This window comes from Peromyscus leucopus, chromosome 11, assembly GCF_004664715.2.
Source record: "Peromyscus leucopus breed LL Stock chromosome 11, UCI_PerLeu_2.1, whole genome shotgun sequence".
NCBI classification, from domain to species: Eukaryota; Metazoa; Chordata; class Mammalia; order Rodentia; family Cricetidae; genus Peromyscus; species Peromyscus leucopus.
The window spans coordinates 36,402,303-36,425,694 of record NC_051072.1 but is presented as its reverse complement, the minus strand read 5'-3'; the positions used below and the strand labels follow the sequence as shown (position 1 = coordinate 36,425,694).

The 23,392-nt window shown below is 42.9% G+C and overlaps 1 protein-coding gene across 1 annotated transcript in view; it reads left to right on the top strand.

The window, feature by feature from the left end:
• Positions 1–23,094, top strand: part of Il6st (interleukin 6 signal transducer) — a 41,583-nt gene extending 18,489 nt beyond the window's left edge. Inside the window, 13 exon segments of the mRNA XM_037209439.1 lie at positions 3,904–4,064; positions 4,706–4,860; positions 6,787–6,946; positions 10,711–10,793; positions 11,875–12,085; positions 12,591–12,773; positions 14,388–14,489; positions 14,646–14,792; positions 15,278–15,418; positions 17,136–17,232; positions 19,058–19,139; positions 19,949–20,168; positions 20,171–23,094. Of these exon segments, the coding sequence (XP_037065334.1) occupies positions 3,904–4,064; positions 4,706–4,860; positions 6,787–6,946; positions 10,711–10,793; positions 11,875–12,085; positions 12,591–12,773; positions 14,388–14,489; positions 14,646–14,792; positions 15,278–15,418; positions 17,136–17,232; positions 19,058–19,139; positions 19,949–20,168; positions 20,171–20,688 (2,260 nt within the window). The 3' untranslated portion in view covers positions 20,689–23,094.
• The last annotated feature ends 298 nt before the right edge of the window (positions 23,095–23,392 follow it).

The following is a 23,392-nucleotide window of genomic DNA, read 5'->3' as shown; positions in this document are numbered from 1 at the left end:
CACACACACTGAGCATTGATTTCTAGTGTTGTCAGCCTTGTGCAAATTAAAAATCTGTTTTTGATACACACCAAAGCTTAGAGAATAGTGGATACCTATACACACCCGTCACCTAGATTCTGCAATTACAGTTTACTAGATTCGCTTTATCTCCTGTATATGCATCCTCCTCCCCAGCAGTCAGTTTCTTTCTTTCTTTAAAGAATTTCAAAGGAGTTGTAAGCATTAGTATGATTTAGTTGAACACTTCAGTGTTTACATGATTAGATCAGTATTTAAGTGCACTAAACTTTGCATATAGTGAGAGCACAGATCCAAAGTGTGTCTGTTACACGTTTTGACAAGTGTACACACCTGTAGAACTCAGATGTTCCCTGAAAAGTTTTCTCACGTTTCTCCTCAGTTAATTCTAGTCCTGACTCCAGCTTAGGAGACAGCTACTAAGATTGAACGAACTCACTTCCTGTTGACTTTCTTTCTGTGTGTGAGCACTTGTCAGTGATGACTATTTGTGAATCATAAGATAGCACTCTCCTTTATTTGTGTATTTTATTTTGTAGTTCCTGGTATCAAAACAGATGCTTCCCAGGCACTCTGCCTTTGAGCTAGACCTCTAGTCTCAGAGTTACTTGAATGCTCTCACACAAAAAGATAAGGTGCATCATGAGTTCATGTTGATCTTTTCATCTTTGAAAAAGGGGACTATAGTTTTGTTTTGTTTTTTATATAATCCATCAAACAGCTACATCCTCCTTTTTTCTGCACTGAAATGCTAGTTCCCAACAGTACTAACATATGTTTGTTACCGTTTCCCAAGATAAACAGGAATATAACCAAGCACAGTATTAGCACTAGTGATGATATTTCTAAAAGCAATTTTAAGGTTGATTTTCGCCACAAGTATGTATGGTCAAATCATTGTTGTAGAACATTTGAAATCAGGGCTGGAGAGACTTCTGCTGAGGAAGAGTTTGCTTTATCTTTTCCTTTTTTTGAAGGTTTACTGTATATGAATGTTTCAAACTGGGCCATAACTTTGTGAATAGTGTGGACTATTCTATGGTGACAGTAATCAGAAAGTGGCTCCCTGGTTTGGCTGTAAAGGTTGAAGACATTTGGGGGCTTGATAGACCCCCTTCACCTAATCTTTTGTTGCCTAGCCTGTTCTGAATAGAGAAGATATTGCTGGTTTCGTAGGGATTCTGTTTCGAGAAGGAGAAAACTACAACAATCCCCTTAATCTGTTGTTTCAGTCTAAAAGTATTAAATGTACAGTTGCAGAAATAAGCAATTCCGAGCAATTGTACTCCTGTCTGCATTGATGAAATTCCCCTGAAATTCCCCATCCCCTGCGGTCCTCCCTTTGGTCCCACATATCCATGCTGCCTGCTTATTAGTTACTTAGCAGTCACCTTGGTTATTAGATTGGTTGCTGGTGATAACACAGTGCAGTGTTTAAACAGAAAAGCCAGTTTGACCTAATAGTGGTCCTAAAGCATGGCGTTGTATATGCAAAGAGAAATGATGTAGTGGTTTTCTTTAAGTAAAGACAGGAAGTTCTTGAGCAAGAAGAGGAAAATCACATGCTATGGTTATTTTAATCTGCAGTAAGGACAGATGTACTATTTGTGGTATTATGAAGAAGAAAAAAATATGCTATTTCACATCTCAGTTACTACCACAGTGTGCGATACTTCCTTAAAATCTGTGACTGGATGATGTGAACAGAAATCATTCTCTAGATGAGTCTGCAAGGGATCTCAAGGGATCTCTAAGGGGAGCGACACCAAGCCACTTACTGTGAGTAAGGGATGGTTATACATATTCAGAAGTGGTTTGGATTGAAACATACAGACCTGCTGAAGAGGTTGTCTGCAAATGAAGAAACTGCCCTTATATTTGCAGGTGCTCAGCAGAGCGTCCAGTCATTAAGATGCGGTGATGCCGTCAAACCATGAAGCATAGATTTATCTGGTACTGTGTGGTCCCAGTTCAAGGCAATGAGTAAGCCTGGTGTAGTGTACGAGTGAAGACTACATGCCTATCTGCCTGTGCTCTGATAGCATAATTACAATGTGGAGGTGACACACCCCTCCTGTGTGGGGTGCTTCCATCACTGCCTCATCCAAGAAGTGGAAAAACCCTTGGAAGAAGAGTTTAAGAAGATTTAGAGTCCTACAAGCAATAGATAGTGCATAGGCTGCTACCAAGGTGTCAAGTAGTATTTGCCTCTTACTACAGCCTTGGCTGGCTGGCAGAGGCCACTTGTGCCCACCTGGTATTGATTGTGTTCAACCCTAGTTTGTACATAGGCAGTGCTGTAGGTGACTTACTGTTTCTGGGATGGTAACAGTCATAGAGTTGCTGTGGGTGAATTCAAACCAGATCTACATGTAAATGCCTGCTGGTAAGTTTATAGAGTGTAGTTGTGAATGCTTTTCAAAAGTTTACAGAGAAGACAGGGAAATCGTTCACATGGCAGATAAGTTGGTAGAGAATGATTTGCTGACGTGTGGAACAGCATTGAAGGCCTTTGAGAAGTACTAATGAATGAAGAATGGTCCATCTTGTTGAGTCACCTACAGAAGAAGATGAAGAGGAAACTGAAGTATAACCAGCAACGAACATATTACAGAAACAGCCTCATAGAACAAAAGTTCAAGAACTTAGGGAATCTGCAGAGTGTTTGAATCACACAGACACTGAAGAACAAAAGTATAGAATATAGTCCTTGGAGAAATACAACATTAAAGGCATGCTCTGATCACAGGCAGATTACCGCCTTTCTAAGCAATCCTTTCAGGCAAGCTGAACTTACAGTGTTCTTCTAGAAGCTTGCAGTGGATCATTTTACAAACAATAGATCACCAACCATAGACATAATCTGCCCCAAATGGCATCACCTGAAACAGATGGTCCTAAGAACTAAGGTGTTCTGTTGCTGGGAAGGGACACCATGACCAAGGCAACTTTCATAAAAGAAAACATTTAACTGGGGCCTTGCTTACAGTTTCAGAGCCGAGTCCATTATCATCACGGCAGGGAGCACGGTGGCTCGCAGGTAGGTAGTGCTGGAGAAGTAACTGAGAGTTATACACCTGGATCCACAGGCAGCAGAAGCCACTGGGCCTGGCTTGGACTTTGGAAGCCTCAAAGCCCACCCCCAGTGACACACTTCCTCCAGCAAGGCCACAGCCCCTGTCTTCTCAAGTAGCACCACTTCCTAATGACTAAAACATTCAAATCTAGGAGCCTCTGGGGCCATTCTTGCTCAGACCACCACAGTCCTCTTTCAGAATTATTGTCAGGTCAGTAGTGTCCCAACATTCTCTCTCAGGACTGATATCATTCACCTCAATTCAAACTGTCTTCCATGCAGTGTGTCATCACCTCACAGCATGACTAGAAAAGTGAGCACACTACAGATTTAGGGAGAGACTGCATTTACTTAACTGTTACATGGTAGAGTTGTTCATTACCAAGCTTAATTTAGAGATTAAATACCATCATAGTGAAGCATTGTTAGGAAAAACCATAGTGTACCTAGGATTTGCTGTTACTCAGCATTTCAGGCATCTGCAGGGGATCCTGAAACATGTCTTTGTGGATGAGGTGGGGCTGCTATTCTAAGATCACAAGAAATAGATAATTTTTAGTGATGGGTCAATAAGGACATAGCATAAAATTCTGAAATTAAATTCTCAGATTAAAATGTGGAAATAAGACATAGATATAGATTGAGTACAATTTTAAAAAATATGTGATCTGTCTTTGGTGTCCAACATTTATTGCAGACTTTACTGCAACAGTCTGGGTCATATCCAACTCTTTTCCAGTAACTTTTTTTACCTTTGTATTTTTAAATTTATTTTAATGGCTGATTTCTTCCAATTTTATATTTAGGGCAACAGAAAAGTTTCCTGACTGTCTAACAAAGCATGGCACCTCGTGCATGGTGAGCTATCCTCCTATCTACTTTGTCAACATTGAAGTCTGGGTGGAAGCAGAAAATGCCCTCGGGAAGGTCTCATCAGAGGGCATCAATTTCGATCCCGTGGATAAAGGTACCTATAAGCCTGAATTTGAGACTACTCAATGGTTTGTAATTACTTTTCAGACTTCAGTTAATATAGAAATGCTTATTAGTACAGTTATTTTTGTAGTCTTTTTATAATATTATTAAATGTAATATTATAAATAGCTGTAGTCTGGCCACACTTGTAGCCATTTTCAGTGTGCTTTTGGAATGTTTTATCATTGCTGTTTGTTTGTTTTCTGTTGTTTTGTTTGTGAGACTAGGTCTCATGTAGCCCAGGCTGGTTTTAAACTGACTGTGTATCTGAGGCTAACATTGAACTGATGCTCCGAATGTTACCTTTTGGTATTCATCCAATTTTCCAGCATCTCATACCATTGCAATCATAGTGGCTTTCTTGTTCTATTTTTATTTTCTTTTTAAAATGTGTTTTGTTAAAAAAAAAAAAAAAAAAGTATTTTTATACCAGCACCTGAAAATTAGTAACTATACTAAACAGACAAGGAAATTTTCCTTAGCATCTTTTCTCATTGTATAGCAGAGCATCGTTTCTAGAGAACTTTCATTTGGTAAGAATAATCTAATAAAGAAGATTATAGTTGGTTTGATTTTGTATATGAAATTATAAAACTAAAGTATAACCAACATTAGGACTTGTTTTTTCTTCAGTGAAACCCAGCCCACCACATAATTTATCAGTGACCAACTCAGAGGAATTATCCAGTATATTAAAGTTAACATGGATCAATTCGGGTTTTGGCAGTTCTTCAAGGCTGAAATCCGACATTCAATATAGGACCAAAGATGCCTCAACTTGGATCCAGGTAAATTGAAAGTTGCTGTTTATTCTAATAGTGTTCTTTTTTTTTTTTTTTTTTTAACACTAATATAAAGTCTTACCTCTTTTCTCAATGTCTGAAGTTTGTGATCATGTGAACATGTCATTTGACAGACATGCTGATAGAAACACACAGTGATCTTTAAGGATGCAGGGTCGTAGGAAGAGCACTTTTGATGGAAATGAAAGGCATGCGGATCAATACGGAGATTTTAAGGATGAAATAGAGCAGGGCTTGGCATACATAGTTCAGACCGTCTTTGCTACAGTGGACTATAGCCTGCCACCACTTTTATAAATGGGGTTTTACTGGGACGTGTTTGTTGTCTTTATTTGGGGGCTAGAGTGCAAGAGTTGAACAGGTGTGATGGATTTTCTGCCCACAGCCCATGATCCTTACTCTCCAGCCCTAAGAGGCTTTGCCAGCTCCTAAAGTACAGAAAAAGATGAAGGGGAATTTCAAAATGGGAAGGGAAGGGGTGGCATGCCCAGAGCTGACGCTCAGCAGAGGAAGTACTTGCCGCTGTCTCCAGGCCAGCACCTCACTGACTGCCTGGGTTAGTTTGCTCCACTTATTACTATAGCCCACTTTGGCTTTAGTTGGTTGATTGGTCCATTCATTTATTTTACTACCCTGGTTGCATTATGAAGTTAGAAGGCTATTGAGCCCCAAACCTTGGTACTACTTTCTGCTGCTCCACTTTCTTATGGGCTCGGAATACAGTTACAAATTAACAAAACAGAATCGGGATCATGACTCATACTGTAAAGAGAGGACGTGTACCCAAAGTTCTTCAAAGTATACTTTAAGATTATAGAATCTTAATTTAGTAGTACAAAAGAGACCCCACCAAACTTAACATCTATTTTTGTATCCAGTATCAAAATTGCAGAGTGGAAGAAAAAAATAGTAATTTTGTATATTTGATCTCTCTACGCCCAAGTAAAGGCAACTTTATTTATTAGGCTAGCTTCTAGTTGTGTACACATCACAGCGCATATGTGGAAGTCACAACAACCTACAGAAGGCATTTTCTCTTTTCACTGTGTGGACCCCAGAACTCGTGCTGTCGTGCTTGGTGGCAGGCGCCTTTACGGTCTGAGCCATCCCGTCAGCCCTAGCTTTTCTTTTCTTGATGCGCTTGGATAATGGCTTCCTTTTCTTTGACGAGGGCACATCCTTTCTTCTCCACACGACTCCTGTCTTGGTGTGCTGGCCTGTATGATTTCACTGTGGGTTCCCTTTCCATCTACCTTCCTATGAGTTAATGCATGGAAGGGGCTTGATGGGAAAGAAGAGAGATAGAGTTGAGAACACGTCAATTTTCTTTTTCTGTGGAGTAAGCTGCCTCTCTAAGATTGTGCCTGTCAAGGCTGCCCTCTCTGACTCTTTGTTCAGACTCTTTTCCCCTTTGGACATCGAGTTAGTTGACCACTGAGATTCCAATATATATGGTCTTGCCCATATCTTTTTACTAAGCCTCCTTGAGGGGTTTTGTTGTTCGTTTGTTTGTTTGTTTTTACTCTTTGGTTTGGTTTATAAAAGTTTATATTTGTACTTGGTCCTTTGTTTGCTTGGTGCGGTTCTTTGAGCCAGCATCTCCGTTAAATAGTCTGGCCTGGCCTCGAACCTGCTACTTGGCTCTGTCTTCACTAGTGCAGTCTTGCCTCATATTACAAGCACGTGTCATCTCTTTCATGTTGAGAATCCTTAGCAATACAGGTCTCATAGAAAAAAGAAAGAAAAGGAAGAACAGATGGATGTAGATTGTCATATCTTTACCTTCATTTCTTTCTCTCCAGAGGCTGAATTTATTAATCTTATGTTAAATTGATTTCTAAAATTGTACTCAGTTTAGGAAACATTATATTTTGGGGTGTTGATGATGGTATCGATTCGCTTTATTTTCAGGTCCCTCTTGAAGATACAGAGTCTCCCCGAACTTCCTTCACCATCCAGGACCTTAAACCTTTCACAGAGTATGTGTTTAGGATCCGCTCCATAAAGGAGGACGGCAAAGGCTACTGGAGCGACTGGAGTGAGGAGTCAAGTGGAGTCACATATGAGGACAGTGAGTAGAGAACGGGGTGGGGTCACCTGTGAGGACAGTGAGTAGAGAACGGGGTGGGGTCACCTGTGAGGACAGTGAGTAGAGAACGGGGTGGGGTCACCTGTGAGGACAGTGAGTAGAGAACGGGGTCTCCTGAGGACAGTGAGTAGAGAACGGGGTGGGGTCACCTGTGAGGACAGTGAGTAGAGAACGGGGTGGGGTCACCTGAGGACAGTGAGTAGAGAACGGGGTGGGGTCACCTGTGAGGACAGTGAGTAGAGAACGGGGTGGGGTCCCGTGTGAGGACAGTGAGTAGAGAATGTGAGGACAGTGAGTAGAGAACGGGGTGGGGTCACCTGTGAGGACAGTGAGTGGAGAACTTTGGGGTGGAGAGAGCACCAGTGGAGGTCAGGCTGTGAACTGTGTTGCCATCTTTTAGAGATGCAGACCTCACTGCTGCTTAGATAGGGTCATTTTAGTCAAACCAGTGTTTCATTCTTTCATTTGTAAGGACATCACGAAATAGAACTTGATGTGTATTATTGATAGAATAAATCTATTTGATACCTAATTAGGTTACATTATTATGAAAAAGTATTTTAGTTGTCATTAAAAACCATTCACTTAGCCAGGCAGTGGTGGCACACGCCTGTAATCCCAGCACTCAGGAAGCAGAGCCAGGCGGATCTCTGTGAGTTCAAGGCCAACCTAGTCTACAGAGTAGTCCAGGACAGGCTCCAAAGCTACAGAGAAACCCTGTCTCAAAAAACAAACAAACAAAAAAAACCCCAAAACCAAAAAACCATTCACTTAACTTGGTTCAAAAAAGGTGGTCCCAAGATACCCCTAACTAGAGAATTGTTTCCTAACTTATTAAAAAGTCACACTGTCAAAGCTGGGTGTGATGGTGCACACCATCAATGCCAGCATTGGTGAGGCAGAGGCAGGAAGATCTCTGTGGGTTTGAGTTCCAAGCCAGCCAGGACTACACAGACCTTGTCTCCAAAACAAAACAAAACACTGCCAAAAAAAACATATTACACATTTTTATTTTTCCTACCAGCATTTGATAAGCCCTTGGAAAAGGAATGATTTGGGGTTTGGGTTGGTTTGCTTTAATTTTCCTTTTTTCATCATTGATTAAATCATAATTACATATACTGTACAGAATATAAAACCCCAAATGGTAGAGAGTCTAAAAAGGGTCGTTCCGGGTCTGGTGAGGTGTTCAGTGAGTAAGAGCGCTTGTGGCTCTGGTAGAGGCCTGGAGTTCAATTTCCAGCACCCGCATGGCCGCTCATAATCTGTAACTCCAGCTCAGAGAATCCCCCACTCTTCTGGCCTCTAAGGCACTGCATACTACAGTGTGTAGACATACATGCAGGGAAAACCCTCATAAAATAAGGACACATACATCAGAAGAAAGAGCTTTCTTCACAGAACTGCCAGCATCACTGAGCTCCTGTGTAGCCACCAAGAAACAGCCCTTGGCATTGACTCTTCTCCTACCATAGTCTCAGAAGAGCAGCTTAAGCTTACACACCCCATTCCTTCACACCATCGTGCTAGAGGTTTAGGTCACTGTGTTAACTAAGAATGTCAGAGGCAGAAAAGTCCCCTCGTTCTATAAGGATTTTCTCTCACTCTCATAAATACGGTGAAGAAAGCAGTCTTACTATGGCCAGTTTGAAGATACTCAATCAAGTAACTTAAGCTCCTTCAGCTTGACAGGATTTTTTTGCAGGAGAATTCCTACTTTGTAACACAGGCTGGCCTTAGACTCTCAGCAATCCTGTCTCAGCCTCCCAATGTTAGGAATATTAGACCACCACGCCAGGCTGTTAACTGGGAATTCCTAAAGGGGTTTTTAGAGGTTTATGGGTCATTTGTACAAGTTCATGAAACATCTCAGTATGTAGGCAAAATTGGTTAAGTGTACATTCAGAGTTCTCTAGAGCCAATACCTTACAAGCCATCAGAGGAGGTATTCCGTAAGCCTACAGCATGAAGCTTCTGGATGCTGTTCGTGTGAAGACATTTCTCTGGCTCACTTCCTGTGTGCTCTCATGTTCTTGATTCCATCTGAGTGCGTTAGATCCAAATGTCCTGCGCCAGCAGCTCTTCACAAACCCTGATGGCCGCCTTCTCCTCACACCCTCACTGGGTACTGCGTTACAGCCTTTTCATAACCAGCACCCCACCTCTTGTGTTTCTTCCAAATACTGGTTTGTTTTAGTGAGTACTGTATTTGCAGTTAACTCAACACAGCTCTGAAAAGTCAGGACCGTTTGATTTGTTGTGTGAAATGGGCCCATGCTCAAACTTGCTAGGTAGCCATGGCTGGCCACAGTCTTCTACTTCCACATCTCCAGTGCTGGGTAATGAGACACCGTGCTGATCTAGAAGAATTCTTTAGTGTAGTTATAGTGCTCGCTCCTTGTCTTCAGTTACCCCAGTTTAAAAATAGTAGATGAAAATTCCAGGAAGTAATAATTTATCAATTTTAAGTAACTTTGTTATGTTCTCTTATTATCCATTATTTGGTACCACCCATTGTTGTTAATCTGTTACTGTATTTAATTTTCAAGTTAAACTTAGCACGAGTAGTGTATCTGCAGAAAGCAATGCATATGTAATGCTCAGTACTCTCGGAGTTCCTGGTGTCCACGTGGGTTCTCAGAACACAGCCCATACAGACTAGAGGGCTGCTGTGTTAGTGTGTGACACTACATCCCAGTGCTCTGAGCTGTCTTTATATATATCTGTATATGTGTGTGTGTGTGTGTGTGTGTGTGTGTGTGTGTGTGTACATACAATTCTAGACCTCAGCCATATACTTACATATGTGTTTCCAGTTTAAATTTTAGCAAAATGTAATATCAAATAATTCAGTTTCATTTTTTAAGCAGTATTGAAAGAAAAACTTTATTTTTAAGACTTTTTCTTTCTATTCACTGTACTACGTGAATGCACACACACACACACACACATACCCTACTTTTTTTTTTTAATCAATACTGTCACCTGATTGCTCCTACTTATTAGATGTGGTATGGTGGCATGTTCTTGGAATCACAGCTATTTGAGAAACTGAGGTTGGAATATCACCATTTCAGGCCCAGCCTTGCCAGCCACAGGATCCCATTCATTTTTTCAAGAAAACACTACTGTTAAATATAATTGAAGCTATACCAGTCAGTAGAATGAGAAAAGATTTGCATGGATGTAAGTGGTGGGTTTGCTGACCATGAAGAAGCAGTTAAAACAGACAAAGGAGGAGACCAGTGAACTGAGGAGGCTGCTGTGTGCAGTGAAGGTGTGTGTCTGAATACAGTGAAGCACCCCACAGAAGGAAGCGTGCATACACAAGAGAGAAATAGGGATGCTTTTCTGTCTGCTGACTAGAATATACTTATATCTCTATAACATTAAGATTAGAAGAGAATTCCATTGTAATCCACAGCCAAGCACCGTGGCACAGCTGTCAGGAGGCTGAGGCAGGAGAATCATTTGAGCCTAGAAGTTCTGACCAGCCCTGGGTAACAAAGCAAAACTCTATCTCAAGTAAAGAAGTCGAAAGATGACAGTGATCTAAATGATCAGTGGTCACCTGACTAATGAAGACCCAGGTGCATTGTACTGCAGGCCACCGTGGCCTGCTGCTGTGAAGAGAAGCACCGTGATTGAAGGGCAAGACCACGAAGAACAAAAAGAGTCACTTCGGGATTTTTCTGTATTGTTAAGATAAAAAGCATTTTATTTTATGAAGTTTGTGTTTTCTTTAGGACCATCCAAACCACCGAGTTTCTGGTTTAAGATAAATCCACTCCATACTCCGGAATCTAGAACTGTACGGCTCATATGGAAGGTAAAAAAAAACTTAAAAAAAAAAAAGATTTATACTCTTATCCCATAGAATCATTTAAATGTTATTTGAATTTTTTTAACACTTAAATTTTTATTCTATGCATCTTAATTTCCTCCAGGCATTTAATAATGTTACCGTATAGAAACACAAAGCCTTATTCAGCTAAGGGAGAGGCCAACCAAGTTCATGAACTTAGCTGACCCCTCATTTGGGAGTTCAGCACAGTTCATAATATGGTAACCTCCGTAAGAACAAGGCCCATGTTCTGAACTTCTCTGAACTCCCGAGAGAGCCTCCTAGAAAGAAACCGAGGCTTGGAGACAGCAGGCTGTGGGCTGATGAGGCCATACATGGGCTGACTAAACACATCATACTTTTTTTTTTTTTTTTTTTTTTTTTTTATTTATTTATTTATTTATTATGTATACAGTGTTCTGCCTGCATGTATGCTGCAGCAGAAGAGCACAATCTCATTACAGATGGTGTGAGCCACCATGTGGTTGCTGGAATTGAACTCAGGACTCTGGAAGAGCAGTCAGTGTTCTTAACCTCTGAGCCATCTCTCCAGCCCCAACACATCATACTTTAAAAGGTAGAGAGAAAAAACTACTGAAGCCTGAGTAATGTAGACCCACATCTCAGCTGTGTGGACGCTGCAGAACAGAAGCTAGACCGTGCTACAGCCCCGGTTCATTTGAAGGGTTTTTTCCTGTTTACTGTTTTGTTTGTTTATGGTCTTAGTGAGTAGTACTAAATTCAAAATGAGCTCAGGCTGAAGAGATGGCTCAGCAGTTAGGAGCCCTGGCTGCTCTTCTAGAGGGTCCAGGTTGGTTCCTAGTGCCCACGTGGTGGTTCACACCTGTCTGTAACTCCATGGGTGCCAGGCATGCACACAGTACACGGACAGGCATGCAGGCAAAACACTAATATCCATAAACAGAAATAACTCTTCTTTTAAATGAGTTTGTCTTCTCTTTCCAATTAAATAGTTACAGGTTTGACATACTGGCAGAATTTATAGATGTGAAAAAAATGATTATTCAAGATTCATAAAATAATTTTTGGTAAAATTTTATTATAGGAATTACCTCTTTCTGAAGCCAATGGAAAAATCTTGGATTATGAAGTGACTCTTACACAGTGGAAATCATTTTCACAAAATTACACAGTTAATGGTACAGAATTGATAGTAAATCTCACAAATAATCGCTATACAGCATCTCTAGCAGCAAGAAATAAGGTTGGCAAGTCAGATCGAGCTGTCCTCACCATCCCCAGCTCCCACTTCAAAGGTGCGTGTAAGGTGGAGGTTCACTTGTGGGTGTCAGGGTTAAGTGTGGCCAGGGCCCCAGAAAGCATGGTAGAGACGCTCTTCTCTGCCCGCAGCGGCAGCGGCCACAGGGTGAGGTCAGGAGGCTCTGTCCATCAGGACTCAGGAAGGACTCCCACACTGTGTGGCTCATGTAAACTCTGCTGCAGTTTACTAATTCTTTAAGGGTTTCCTTATGATTTATTTGGTTTTTCGAAAGACTGTTTCAAGGTTCTCAGAACTTTCTTTGCAAGTGACACAAATACATTGTTTACCTCTAGCTGTTTAGGACAAAGACCCAATTATAAACTTAAAATCATAAAACCTTTGGAGATTTGGAGAAAGAGAGAATTTGAGTTTAAAAATAGACTGCCTGTGTGTAAGTGTTTTTTTCTTTTGGAGCTTTATAAGCCACGTGCTTTGGATATGATTGTAAAATACTGAAATGTCAGCTCTGTGAGTGTTGACTGATTTTATTCTTTTTCAAGCCTCTCACCCTGTAGTGGATCTTAGCGCATTCCCAAAAGATAAGAAGCTCTGGGTAGAATGGACTCCTCCACCAAAGCCTGCGAAGAAATACATCATCGAGTGGTGTGTGTTGTCAAATAACTCACCCTGTGTCCCAGACTGGCAGCAGGAAGGTGGCGCCGTGACGCAGACCTACTTAAGAGGTATTCCTCCCTGACCATTTAAGTAGATCGCGTCTGTCTGACTCTTGAGACGGTTTCCTTTGCATGCTGCTGTTCTTGTTTTCTGTTTTCTAGGTGTTGTGAGCCACCGGAAAGACTTAGAGCCGCACTTGAGACTAGATATGTGACTCTTGGCAAGTTACACGAAACACTTAGCCTCTCTTAGGGTCTCTGTGGAGAAGGGCTAATGCTTTTGTAGACACTCGGAAAACTAACAGAGAATCAAGTCCGGCCTTTCCTTTCGTTATGTGTACTCAACTCTGCTAACTGCCTAATCCTCCAGATGTAAAATAGTTCCTAGTTTAACTTTGTAGGACCATCAAGTACAGGGAGCCCAATCAGAACACAGGCTTCCATATTCTTTCAAGTTCTCCCCTAGAATGGTAATGATGTTGCGGGGTTCCAAACACACTCTTCTGTGTGATTGTAGCTGCTACCTACTACTACGCGCTTGTAAAGTCACGTAACAGCATTAAGAGAAAAACAGCCCACTCCATGTGTGTTCTTGTATTCCTAAAGCAGGGCGACCATCAGAGTGGGTGGCACAGAGGGCACCCTGAGCAGGATGGCTGCTGCAGAGCACAGCTTACAGCTTCACTTGTGAAGGGCATGCATGGCTCTTACCAACCTGCTCTTCATTGGTAATAAGCTTGGGTGTCTCCTTTGTCAGGCTGACCATATCAAACCCGGGAACTGAAAGAGGGTAGGGTCATCTCCTAGAAACAAGGATTCAAGGCGCAGTACCCTGAAGCATTGTTATTAGAGCAAAATTTGGAAATGGCTCACTTCTTGATACTGGGTATCAAGAAAAGGTAAAATTGCTATTTTTAGGAAGACAAAAGGTTTGTATACTTTTATGGATGTTAGTGAAGGAAATAGACGTTCATGTTGAAGGTGTAAATGGTATGATAACCACCTTATTTTCTGGTACGTATGAGACATAGTTTATAAAAGACCGTTTTAACTGTTGCCTGCTAAACGCTGCTTTACTTGCCTGCTAAAACTTACTTTGATCATTTGGAAGGATTAGAAATGAAGTAGTGTATTCAAGATTTGTTTCTTTTAAAATCGAGGGGGAAGCAGCCTTCACGTCGTTTCCCTACGGCCCCTGGCCAACCACAGCTGGGTGTTAGTGCTCGTCCCTCGATCTTACCCTCGCAGCTCGGCAGTCTCAAAATGAGCTCAAACCCCTAAGTTGTCCCAGAGTAATTGGAAGGGCTTTGCTTATGCGTCCTGACGTAAAGGCAGTCCGCTTTTGTGAACAGTGTAAACACTCGATACTTTTCAGTTTGCTGTGTTGACAGTAAACATAGCCTTTTAGTTCTTGCTGTCTCAAGATAGCTCATCCTAGCCTGTGCTCACAGTGTAGCTCAAGATAGCTTCCAGCTCGTCTTCCGCCTCCCACCTCAGCCGTCTGAGTGCTAGAATTACACAACTGACATTTTAGTATATTAAGTCTGCATTTGGTATAGAAAAGGCAACTTTAGAAAACTGCAGTTTTTAGAAGAAAGGAAAAGGCAGTAGTCATGAAATTGTAAGGTAAACTCCTGGATTTTCATTTCTCATTTGGGGGAAATGACTTCTCTGTTCCTGTAGGAAGCCTCCTGGAGAGCAAGTGTTACCTGATCACCGTGACTCCAGTGTTCTCCAGTGGCCCCGGGAGCTCCGAGTCAGTCAAGGCCTACCTCAAACAGGCCGGTGAGTCACCCGTGCTTGCCTTGGGAATGCTTACCATTCACAAAAACATTTGATCACTCGTAAATCAGACTCTCTACTATGTTCAAATAATTGTGTGAAGAGACTATTTACTGATGTGTGTTACCTCAGTCACCAAATGCATTTACTGTCTTTCAGCACCTTCTAGAGGGCCCACTGTTCGGACAAAGAAAGTGGGAAAGAATGAAGCTGTCTTAGAATGGGAGCAGCTTCCTGTTGATGAACAGAATGGATTCATCAGAAACTACTCCATCTCTTACAGAACCATCATTGGAAATGAAATTGGTAATAAATTGCAGCAATAACTAAGACTGTTACTAAAACTTTTTCTTAAGCTTTTTAGGTACTAGTTTCTCACGTAAGGTGTCTTCTAGTATGCAGCATCCTTAGCAGACACCACAAATGTCTCTCGCAGCTGTGTGTGACTGTTTTGTAAAATACTGTATTGTGGGCTGGTAGTGTGTGGGCTGTGGCTCAGCAGATCAAGGGCTCGCCACGAAGCCTCTTGAGCTCAGTTCAAGCCCGGGCCTCACATGGCAGCAGGTGAGGGAGCAAATTGAGAACTGATTCTCAGAAGTTGTCCTCTGACTTTCACACATACAGTCGCTATCTCTCCTTCTCTCTCTCGCATATACATACAGAGTAAGTGTGAGTTTGCAACAATTTTAAACTTTAAATAAATATTATTTTGTCCTTAAAGAATTTTTAGTTGCAAATATGACAGATAAATCAAAAACATTGGATAAAAGAAGCCTCGTTTTTCCTTGCAGTTGTGAATGTGGATTCTTCCCACACAGAATATACACTGTCCTCCTTGAGTAGTGATACGCTGTACATGGTCCAAATGGCAGCATACACAGACGAGGGTGGAAAAGAAGGTCCGGAATTCACTTTCACAACACCAAAGTTTGGTAAGAAGTCAGGAAGTTCTGCCTGTTTTAACTTTTTTTGACTAGACATGGATTTGCTATGCTAAAGCGTTGTTTAAGAGTGTGCCATTGAGGGTGGCAGTGCAGCTCAGTGGTAGAGTGCTAACAGCATCAGAGCCCTGGCTGGGGGCGGGCAGCCTCAGAAAGGGGTGTGTCCATTAGGATGTTTATGGTGGTCATCTGCTCTAGACGCTTCGGTATAGGAATCCCTCCCCCTTTGGAGTCTACTTACCTGCGGCGGCTGAGGCCACCAGCACTGTAAATCCCCAGAGCTTACAGACCATTCTTCGTGGGTTCCTTTATTCACAGGGTGGCTTGTGTCAACTTTCCATCCTGCCTACACTTGGTCCTTCTGCTTACAGACAGACTTCTTGAGAAACTAGTCTGGCTCATTCACTGTGCTGCTGAAGTCGGTTCTCACCCCAGTGTCCGTCACTCATCCAGGACCCACGTCCTGCCCAGTGCTGGATTTTGGCCTCACCTTTGTTTCTCAGCTTCAGCACAGTCTGTTGGCTTTCCCTTGCCTTAGCTCCCCTGGGCCCCTGGTTCTTAGAGCCCTGCTTTTGTTTTCCTGCTTGCACAGCACTGTCACAAGTTCTGTTCGCCTCTGTCCCTGGTCCAATCTCCCTATGGGCCCATTAGACTCCCCACACGCTTCAGCTACCTTCTCCTTCCTGCTGCAACCATCCCACTATTTGGGAAAACCAGAAATGTAACTGTAATTGCAGTACATGGCTTTGTGGTTTTCTCTCGCGTGATCGAAGAAAGTCAGGTTGCTTGTGCTTCGTTCCGCATTGGAATCAACTTGCCCCTTTGACCAGAGGCTCCTTACTGTCTTCACCTCATCCTGTCCTTGTTGACATCCTTATGCTCTTGTGTGGCTGTTCTGTAGCCTTCCTGAAGACTTACTCTTTGAACCAGAGGAAAAGGCAGGTGGAGATAGCTGGAGGACTTAACCAGGAACTACCACAGGGAGAGCATTTAAAATGTCTCCAACATTTCTCCCTCAGTGACTCATTTAAGTCTTCTTTAAAAAGCATATAGAGATTTGGGTGGTATTTAGGAATTTCAGATTTATTTGCATCTTTAAATATTTTATTTGTTTTTGAGACAGTGTCTCTAGTGATGTAGCCCAGGATCAGGTTTGGCATCAACCTCCCAATCCTCCTGCCTCCACCTGCTGCCTACTTGAGACTGCAGGCAAGCACCACCATGCCGGCCTTGCTGCTCTTTAGATAATCGTCTGCTGTGCCACCCCCATGCCTTGTGAGCATCCCTTCTGAAAGTCTTGGCCCCGTAGTAGATGTATTACCGTTGTGATGGTTATTCCCCGTGAGCCAAATTCATTGTATTCTCCTCGCCAGTGTGTTTGATACTTGCTACACAGCCAGGTCTGCAGCGGAAGGACCAGTGGCCGGGCTAACCAAGGACAGAGAGGAAGAAAGGCTGCCTCCAACCTGAAAAGCAGCAGGGCGGGGCGGGTGAAAGGATGTATACTTTGTTGATAATCTGCAGTGCAGGCGCTGGGAAGACAGACAGGAGAGCCTGGGCAGGCTCCCGAGTGAGTCCAGGTCTTTCTGGGTGCATGTGAGACACTGTCTCCATGAACAAAATCAAGCAGTGTCCAGTGAGGACACCGTGTGTTTTCCTCTTTCTGTATGTGTTAACCGTTACTTCTCGTTTGCCCTCCGTTGTTTAGCTCAAGGAGAAATAGAAGCCATAGTCGTGCCTGTGTGCTTAGCATTCCTCCTGACGACTCTTCTGGGCGTCCTGTTCTGCTTTAATAAACGAGACCTGTAAGTACCGGTTCCCCTCACTGTTTACTGGGCTGCAGTTCATTTACATGATAGTATCGAACTGTCTGATGTCTACAGGTGGATGGATTGTGTACGGATGCATCCCAACCATCCACCCCACTTCTACAACGCTTCCTCGCTCGTTCCTAGTCTGCCGCCACCCCACACCCCACACAGACGAGCGGGTTCCCAGTGACAACTTCGTCTCAGCTCGAAGTTCATGTGCATGCCATCAGGTGGCTTGCAGTCTTCTGTGAGACTCACGTTTAGCTACTTGTGAGCTCATTCATGTTCTTTCATTCATGCTCTTTCATTCATGCTCTTGCTTATGTTAATGTCTCTCCTTTATGCTGCTGCATCCTGACCTGTAGTGGGATACGGGGGAGAGTTTAGAGGTTTCTCACCTTGACGGTTGTTTATAACACCACTGTGAAGATCCATATTCCACATTCTGCAGTGTGTGGCGCTCAGATAATTTAACCTGATGAGAAGCTGCTAGAACCAGGCGTGTAACTGCGGTAAAGCAGAGTAAAGCATTCAGATAACGTGTGCAGGGCTCTAGGTTCCAATTCCAGCACCACAGGAGACGAATAAAGAGACAGCCTAAGCCTCTCAGTGCCTCCACCATCTTTTAGCACTTGGTCCTGAGGCGTTCAGTTTGGTTGTTGCCGAAAGTGTGGTGTGAGTGAAGTACTCACTGTGTTCATACCATTTTCCTGATTACCAGTGGCTCTGGCCAGGAGTCACCTGGCCTGTTCATAGAAGATCAATTGAAGTCTTTTGTCCAGTTTTAAATTGGGTTGTTTTGCAAATACTGAGTTGTAAAAGTTCTTTTTGCTTGAGAACAAAAATTTTTGTCAAATACATGTTTTGCAAATTTTGTCCCAGTTTGTGTATTTTGTTTAACTGTGACTTTGGAAAAGCAGACGTTTCTAATTTTGAAGTCCCTTTCCCAGGCTTTTCCCTTTGGTTCTTACATTTTGTAACCTTTTTAAGAAATCTGTCTAACCCAGTGTCCTATGTTTTTTTCTAGGTCACTAGTTTTAGCTCTAACATCTATAATCCATCCTGAATTAATTTGGGGGCATGCTATGGATCAGTTAGGTCCCCCCACCCCTCCCACCCCAGTCTAGTTCCGTTGATTTTGAAAATAGGTCTCTTTTGAAGTAAGTGTGTTTGTTCCTGGGCCCCAGATCAGTCGTTTCCTCAAGTCCATGTTACTTCTGTTCCTCCAGACTCGTTTATTCTTTTTTAATTTTTTATGTTCCGAGAGTGGGTTTTCCATATGCCAGACCGGTCTTGGTCGCCTGTTCCTGCTGCTTCTGCCTTCCGAGTATTGAGTTTATGACATGAGTGTGCGCCACCGTCACCTTGTGTGTATGCTCTACAGTGTCTTGTCTTCTTGGGGGGAAAACAAGCTTATCATATTCTACGTGATATCAGTAAACCATTTCTTTATCTAAGTTTCTGACTAGACACTTTGAGTTGAAAGTTAAATGTCTTTGCATTTGTTTCTGTTGGGGCAGATCACAACCTGTTATGACCTAAAGTTCTTAATTGGTCTTTTACTAGAGGATCTGATCAGAGATTTTTTTAATTGAATACTGATAATTAGCCTTGTTAACCGTATTTCATTAGGAATACTGTACAGACAATCCATATGTGGTTTTGGCAGTATCTTTTTCTTGGTTACAAGTAATAATTTGTTTGGCTTTAGGATAACAGGTATTTTTGTTGGTTTGGTACTTAAGATTCTTGGATGACAGAAAAAGGCTTCTCATTGTTACATGTGGTTCTACATCTGTCTTACTTCTTTTCTCTTCAGAATTAAAAAACACATCTGGCCTAATGTTCCAGATCCTTCAAAGAGTCATATCGCGCAGTGGTCACCTCATACCCCCCCAAGGGTAAGATAACATCTTACTGTCTCTAGTACGCAGGCTTGTTTATTAGGATACAGTTACAGAGTTTAACCAAAAGATATTCGGACCTGGCGAAAGTCAATTGGTTCTTAACTGGCAGTTGTCAAAATCATAAACAATGCCCACTCACTCTAGGACACTGTTTACAGTACCATGTTTGTGCCCCTGTTCCTCACACTGTTGAGTAAACACAACAAACACTTGGTGGAAAGGGAACTTGAGAACCAGAACACAGGGTCTGGACTGGATCGTAAGTGCTGGCTCGTGTGCTCCATCTTCACACTGAGCAGATGCGTTCGGGGAACTGTACTAGACTCTTAAATTAAAAAACACCCTACAGGGGCAGGCCTGTCTGCTGACCCCTAGTAATCCCTGAACTTAATTTTAACAATTATACCTGTAAAATTTTATAGTTTACAAAACCTCAGTTATTCAAGTTAGAGTTTTTAATGTTTTCAAGGCTTTTTTTTCTATTTAATTCTAGGCCTGCTATAAGTATGAAATATTCAATATTATTTATAGTCTACAATACAACAATATTAATTTGGAAACTGGAAATACAGACTGATTCAGACTTCGTACTTAAATATTTTATTTATCTGCACTTGAGCTGGTTATAGACTTGCAGAGGTGGATGATCCCACTCCTGAAAATCACTGAAAAGTTTCAAAGATACACTAACTCTTAGAATTTTTTATTTAAAAAAGTCATAATAGAGGGCCCGGAGAGATAGCTCAGTGGTTAAAAAAGTTGGAATATGCCCAAAGTAATCATTCATTTTGCTTTCTTTCCAGCACAACTTTAGCTCCAAAGATCAAATGTATTCGGATGGCAATTTCACTGATGTGAGCGTTGTGGAAATAGAGACGAACAATAAAAAGCCTTGTCCGGACGACCTGAAGTCCCTGGACCTGTTCAAGAAGGACAAAGTGAGCACGGAAGGTCACAGCAGCGGCATTGGGGGCTCTTCCTGCATGTCCTCGTCCAGGCCCAGCATCTCCAGCACCGAGGAGGGGGCTCTGCTCAGAACACGGCCAGCACCGTGCAGTACTCCACCGTGGTTCACAGCGGCTACCGGCACCAGGTCCCCTCCGTGCAGGTCTTCTCCAGGTCCGAGTCCACCCAGCCCCTGCTGGACTCCGAGGAGCGGCCCGACGAGCTGCAGTTGGCCGATCACGTGGACGGCAGTGAGGAGGTTTTGCCCAGGCAGCAGTACTTTAAACAGAACTGCAGTCAGCCCGAAGCCAGTCCAGATATTTCCCATTTTGAAAGGTCGAACCAAGTGTCGTCGGGCAGCGAGGAGGATTTTGTCAGACTGAAGCAGCAGCAGGGCTCAGGTCACATCTCCCAGCCCTGCGGGTCTGAGCAGCGGAGGCTGTTTCAGGAAGGCCCTGCAGCAGATGCTCTTGGCCCAGGGACTGATGGACAAGTAGAGCGGTTTGAACCGGTTGGAATGGAGACAGCAATGGATGAAGAAATTCCCAAGAGTTACTTGCCACAGACTGTAAGACAAGGTGGCTACATGCCACAGTGAAAGACTGGCCTGCACAGCCTCAGCAGGTCCTGTGAAGGGAAGCTAAAATCCTCGTCTGTGACTTCAGTTGAAAAATCAGCTTCACTCCTGAAGATTATCATTGCCCCTGAGGTCAGAGTCTCAAGGGGCATCTCCATTCCAGATGTCTGGGATTCTCCTTCAAGGACAAAGTCACAGCAGACATCTCCATTCCGGATGTCTGGGACTCTCCTCCAAGCACTACATGAACTGACTTCATCCTCTGAATAGCTGAAGGACTCTGTTTCAGGATGTTTGCACTGAAGAAAACAAATTGTGTCTGAGATTTAGAAAGCTTTTTGTTTGCTCCATAGAAAGCAGAATTCTAATGAGCCGAGGCATAGTACAGTGTGCTGGTTTAGTAAGACTAGTCATCCAGATGAGCAAAGGTCTAGACCCTCTTCAACCAACAGCATCATTTCAAAGTGCCATGGGGCAGACTGTCCAGATTTTGTCATTTGGCAAAAGAAATAGTGAGGCCGGGTTCATTTCTGGTTCTACAGTTAGAGAACATTGGCCTGCTCCCTGCTGTTTTTATCAGTGCTGCCGGTTGTTACCGAAGGAAAGGATGAACTTTAAAAAATGAGCAACAGAGAAGTTCCCATTTTCTTACTATTACCCCCAACCTCTCCAAGCTCTGCTCATTGATAAGCTCTTTAAAGTGAATTTCACCAACCCCGTAGAGGGCGTGATAGGGCTAGCAGTGAACTCCAGCTGCAAACCAGCTCAAGCATTCACAGAATCGCAGTGTAAGCTGCTGACAGCTTTCTGAATGCACACAAACACCAGGACAGATGATCCCAAAGGTTGGTTGAGGACGCACTTTATACAGTATGCCTTCAGCTCAAAATGATTTTAATTGCCTCCACCTTGTTTTCGTTTTCAAGAATAGCAAGGTGTTTACTGAAGGACAGCGTTCACCCCAGCTCCAAGCAGAACCCCAGAACACAAGCCGTCTCAATGGCCGCCACAGTGGCTGAGGGCCTTGTCATATGGAGCTGAAGAAGCTGTAGGGTTTTGTAGAGTTTGCTGGGTGGGGATTGAACCCATGGCCTTGTACATGCTAGACACTCAACCACTGAGCTCCCCACCCACACATCTCATGTTGTTGTTTAGGCTCAAGTGATCCTCCTGTCCCAGCTTCCTGAGTATCTGGGACTTGGGGTGTGTGCTGCCACACCCAACAAGAGATGCCATCTTTAATATCTGCCATTGCTGAGGTAGAGCTTTACATGTGACTTAGGAGTATCTTAAACCTAGTCCTTCTGGTTGCTTTGTGAAGGGACAGTCCAGGCAATCCAGGGGTTAGGACTAAAGCCATTAATGTATTTGTGCCTAACTTCCCAGTGTGACCTGGCCAGGGGCTAAAGGTAGAAGTTGAGTGGACGGACAGGAGGGGCTTCTCCTCCGTTAGTGGCTCATCGTCACGAAGTGTGCTCCCAGGAGAAGTCGGAAGGTTTCAGAGCAGGGGCGCACTTGAGTAGTTCCCGAAAAAGGCTACGAAGCATGATACTTGTTAAGTTGGATGCAGTTTGACCTTTTACTCCCCGAATGTTGTTTATATTAGATTTGCTGATAGATGTCATCATTTCTATTTTTATAATAGCTAATACTCTTCTGAGTCCTTTCACACGTATAATCCTTGTGAGACAGTAGACACTTCATTCTATATTTTTGTTTATATTCAGTTGCCCACTTGGCAAAACCAACCTGAAACTGAGAAAATGGCTGAATTGAAAGTAGATGATGAAAAGTCAGGGGCAGAGAGGTCAGGTAGGGTCAAAGAGACCAGAATTCACACTACAGGGCAGTGGCGTGATCACATTCAAGCTGGACCTCAAAGCCTGGTCCAGATCAAGACTGAATTTTCTATGTATGTATGTATGTCAAGAACACTTGTAAATGTTTCATTTTCTCACAGAGGTAGTCTAGTCATGTTGCTGTATTCATGTTTAGCTATAACTTTCCTCACATTGAATAGTGGTGCTGTGAACATTGTAGTGTGACATCTGCACTGGGGGTGGGAGGGGCAGTTATCCAGGGTGAGTTCATGAATGAGCATGAGAGACCATTGAAGGAAGACCTCAATGAAGCAAGTTTGCATGTTGAATCCCATTCAGAAAATGTCCCAGTGAGCCAGTGCCCCCACCAACGGAGATGGTAGTGTGGCCACTGCATGAAAACTCATTCAGGAAATGTATAATGGATCAGCTTTGCCCTGAGAGAGAAAAACCAATCCTAAAACTCGTCTTTAAATACAGACTTTGCTGCAGCATGTTTTAGAATAATCTGGATGCATGTACCTTGTATTTTAGGGAGGCAAAGAAACTGCTCTGGCTTCTTTGTGTAAATCCAGTCTAATAAAGCTATTGCGTAGTTACTCTTTAATTCTTTCACGTGTAAAAGTGTAGTTTAAAATAAGGCACATCAGAAAACAGCCTCTCTGTGGCCGGAACTCGTTCACTACTTCTAAAGCAGTTGCCTCAGGATTTAGAGGAAAAGTCAACATAGGTTACACATCCTGCCATTGTCTCATAAAGATTTAATGCTGAATCACGGTTACAAAACTATACAATTTCGATCTTTTACCTACTCGAGCAGAAAGCCTTTTCAAATTCTGAGTCGGTATTCAGGAACACAGCAGACACAGTGGAGAGTGCAAACCCCACCTGGTTCTCGGGTCTAC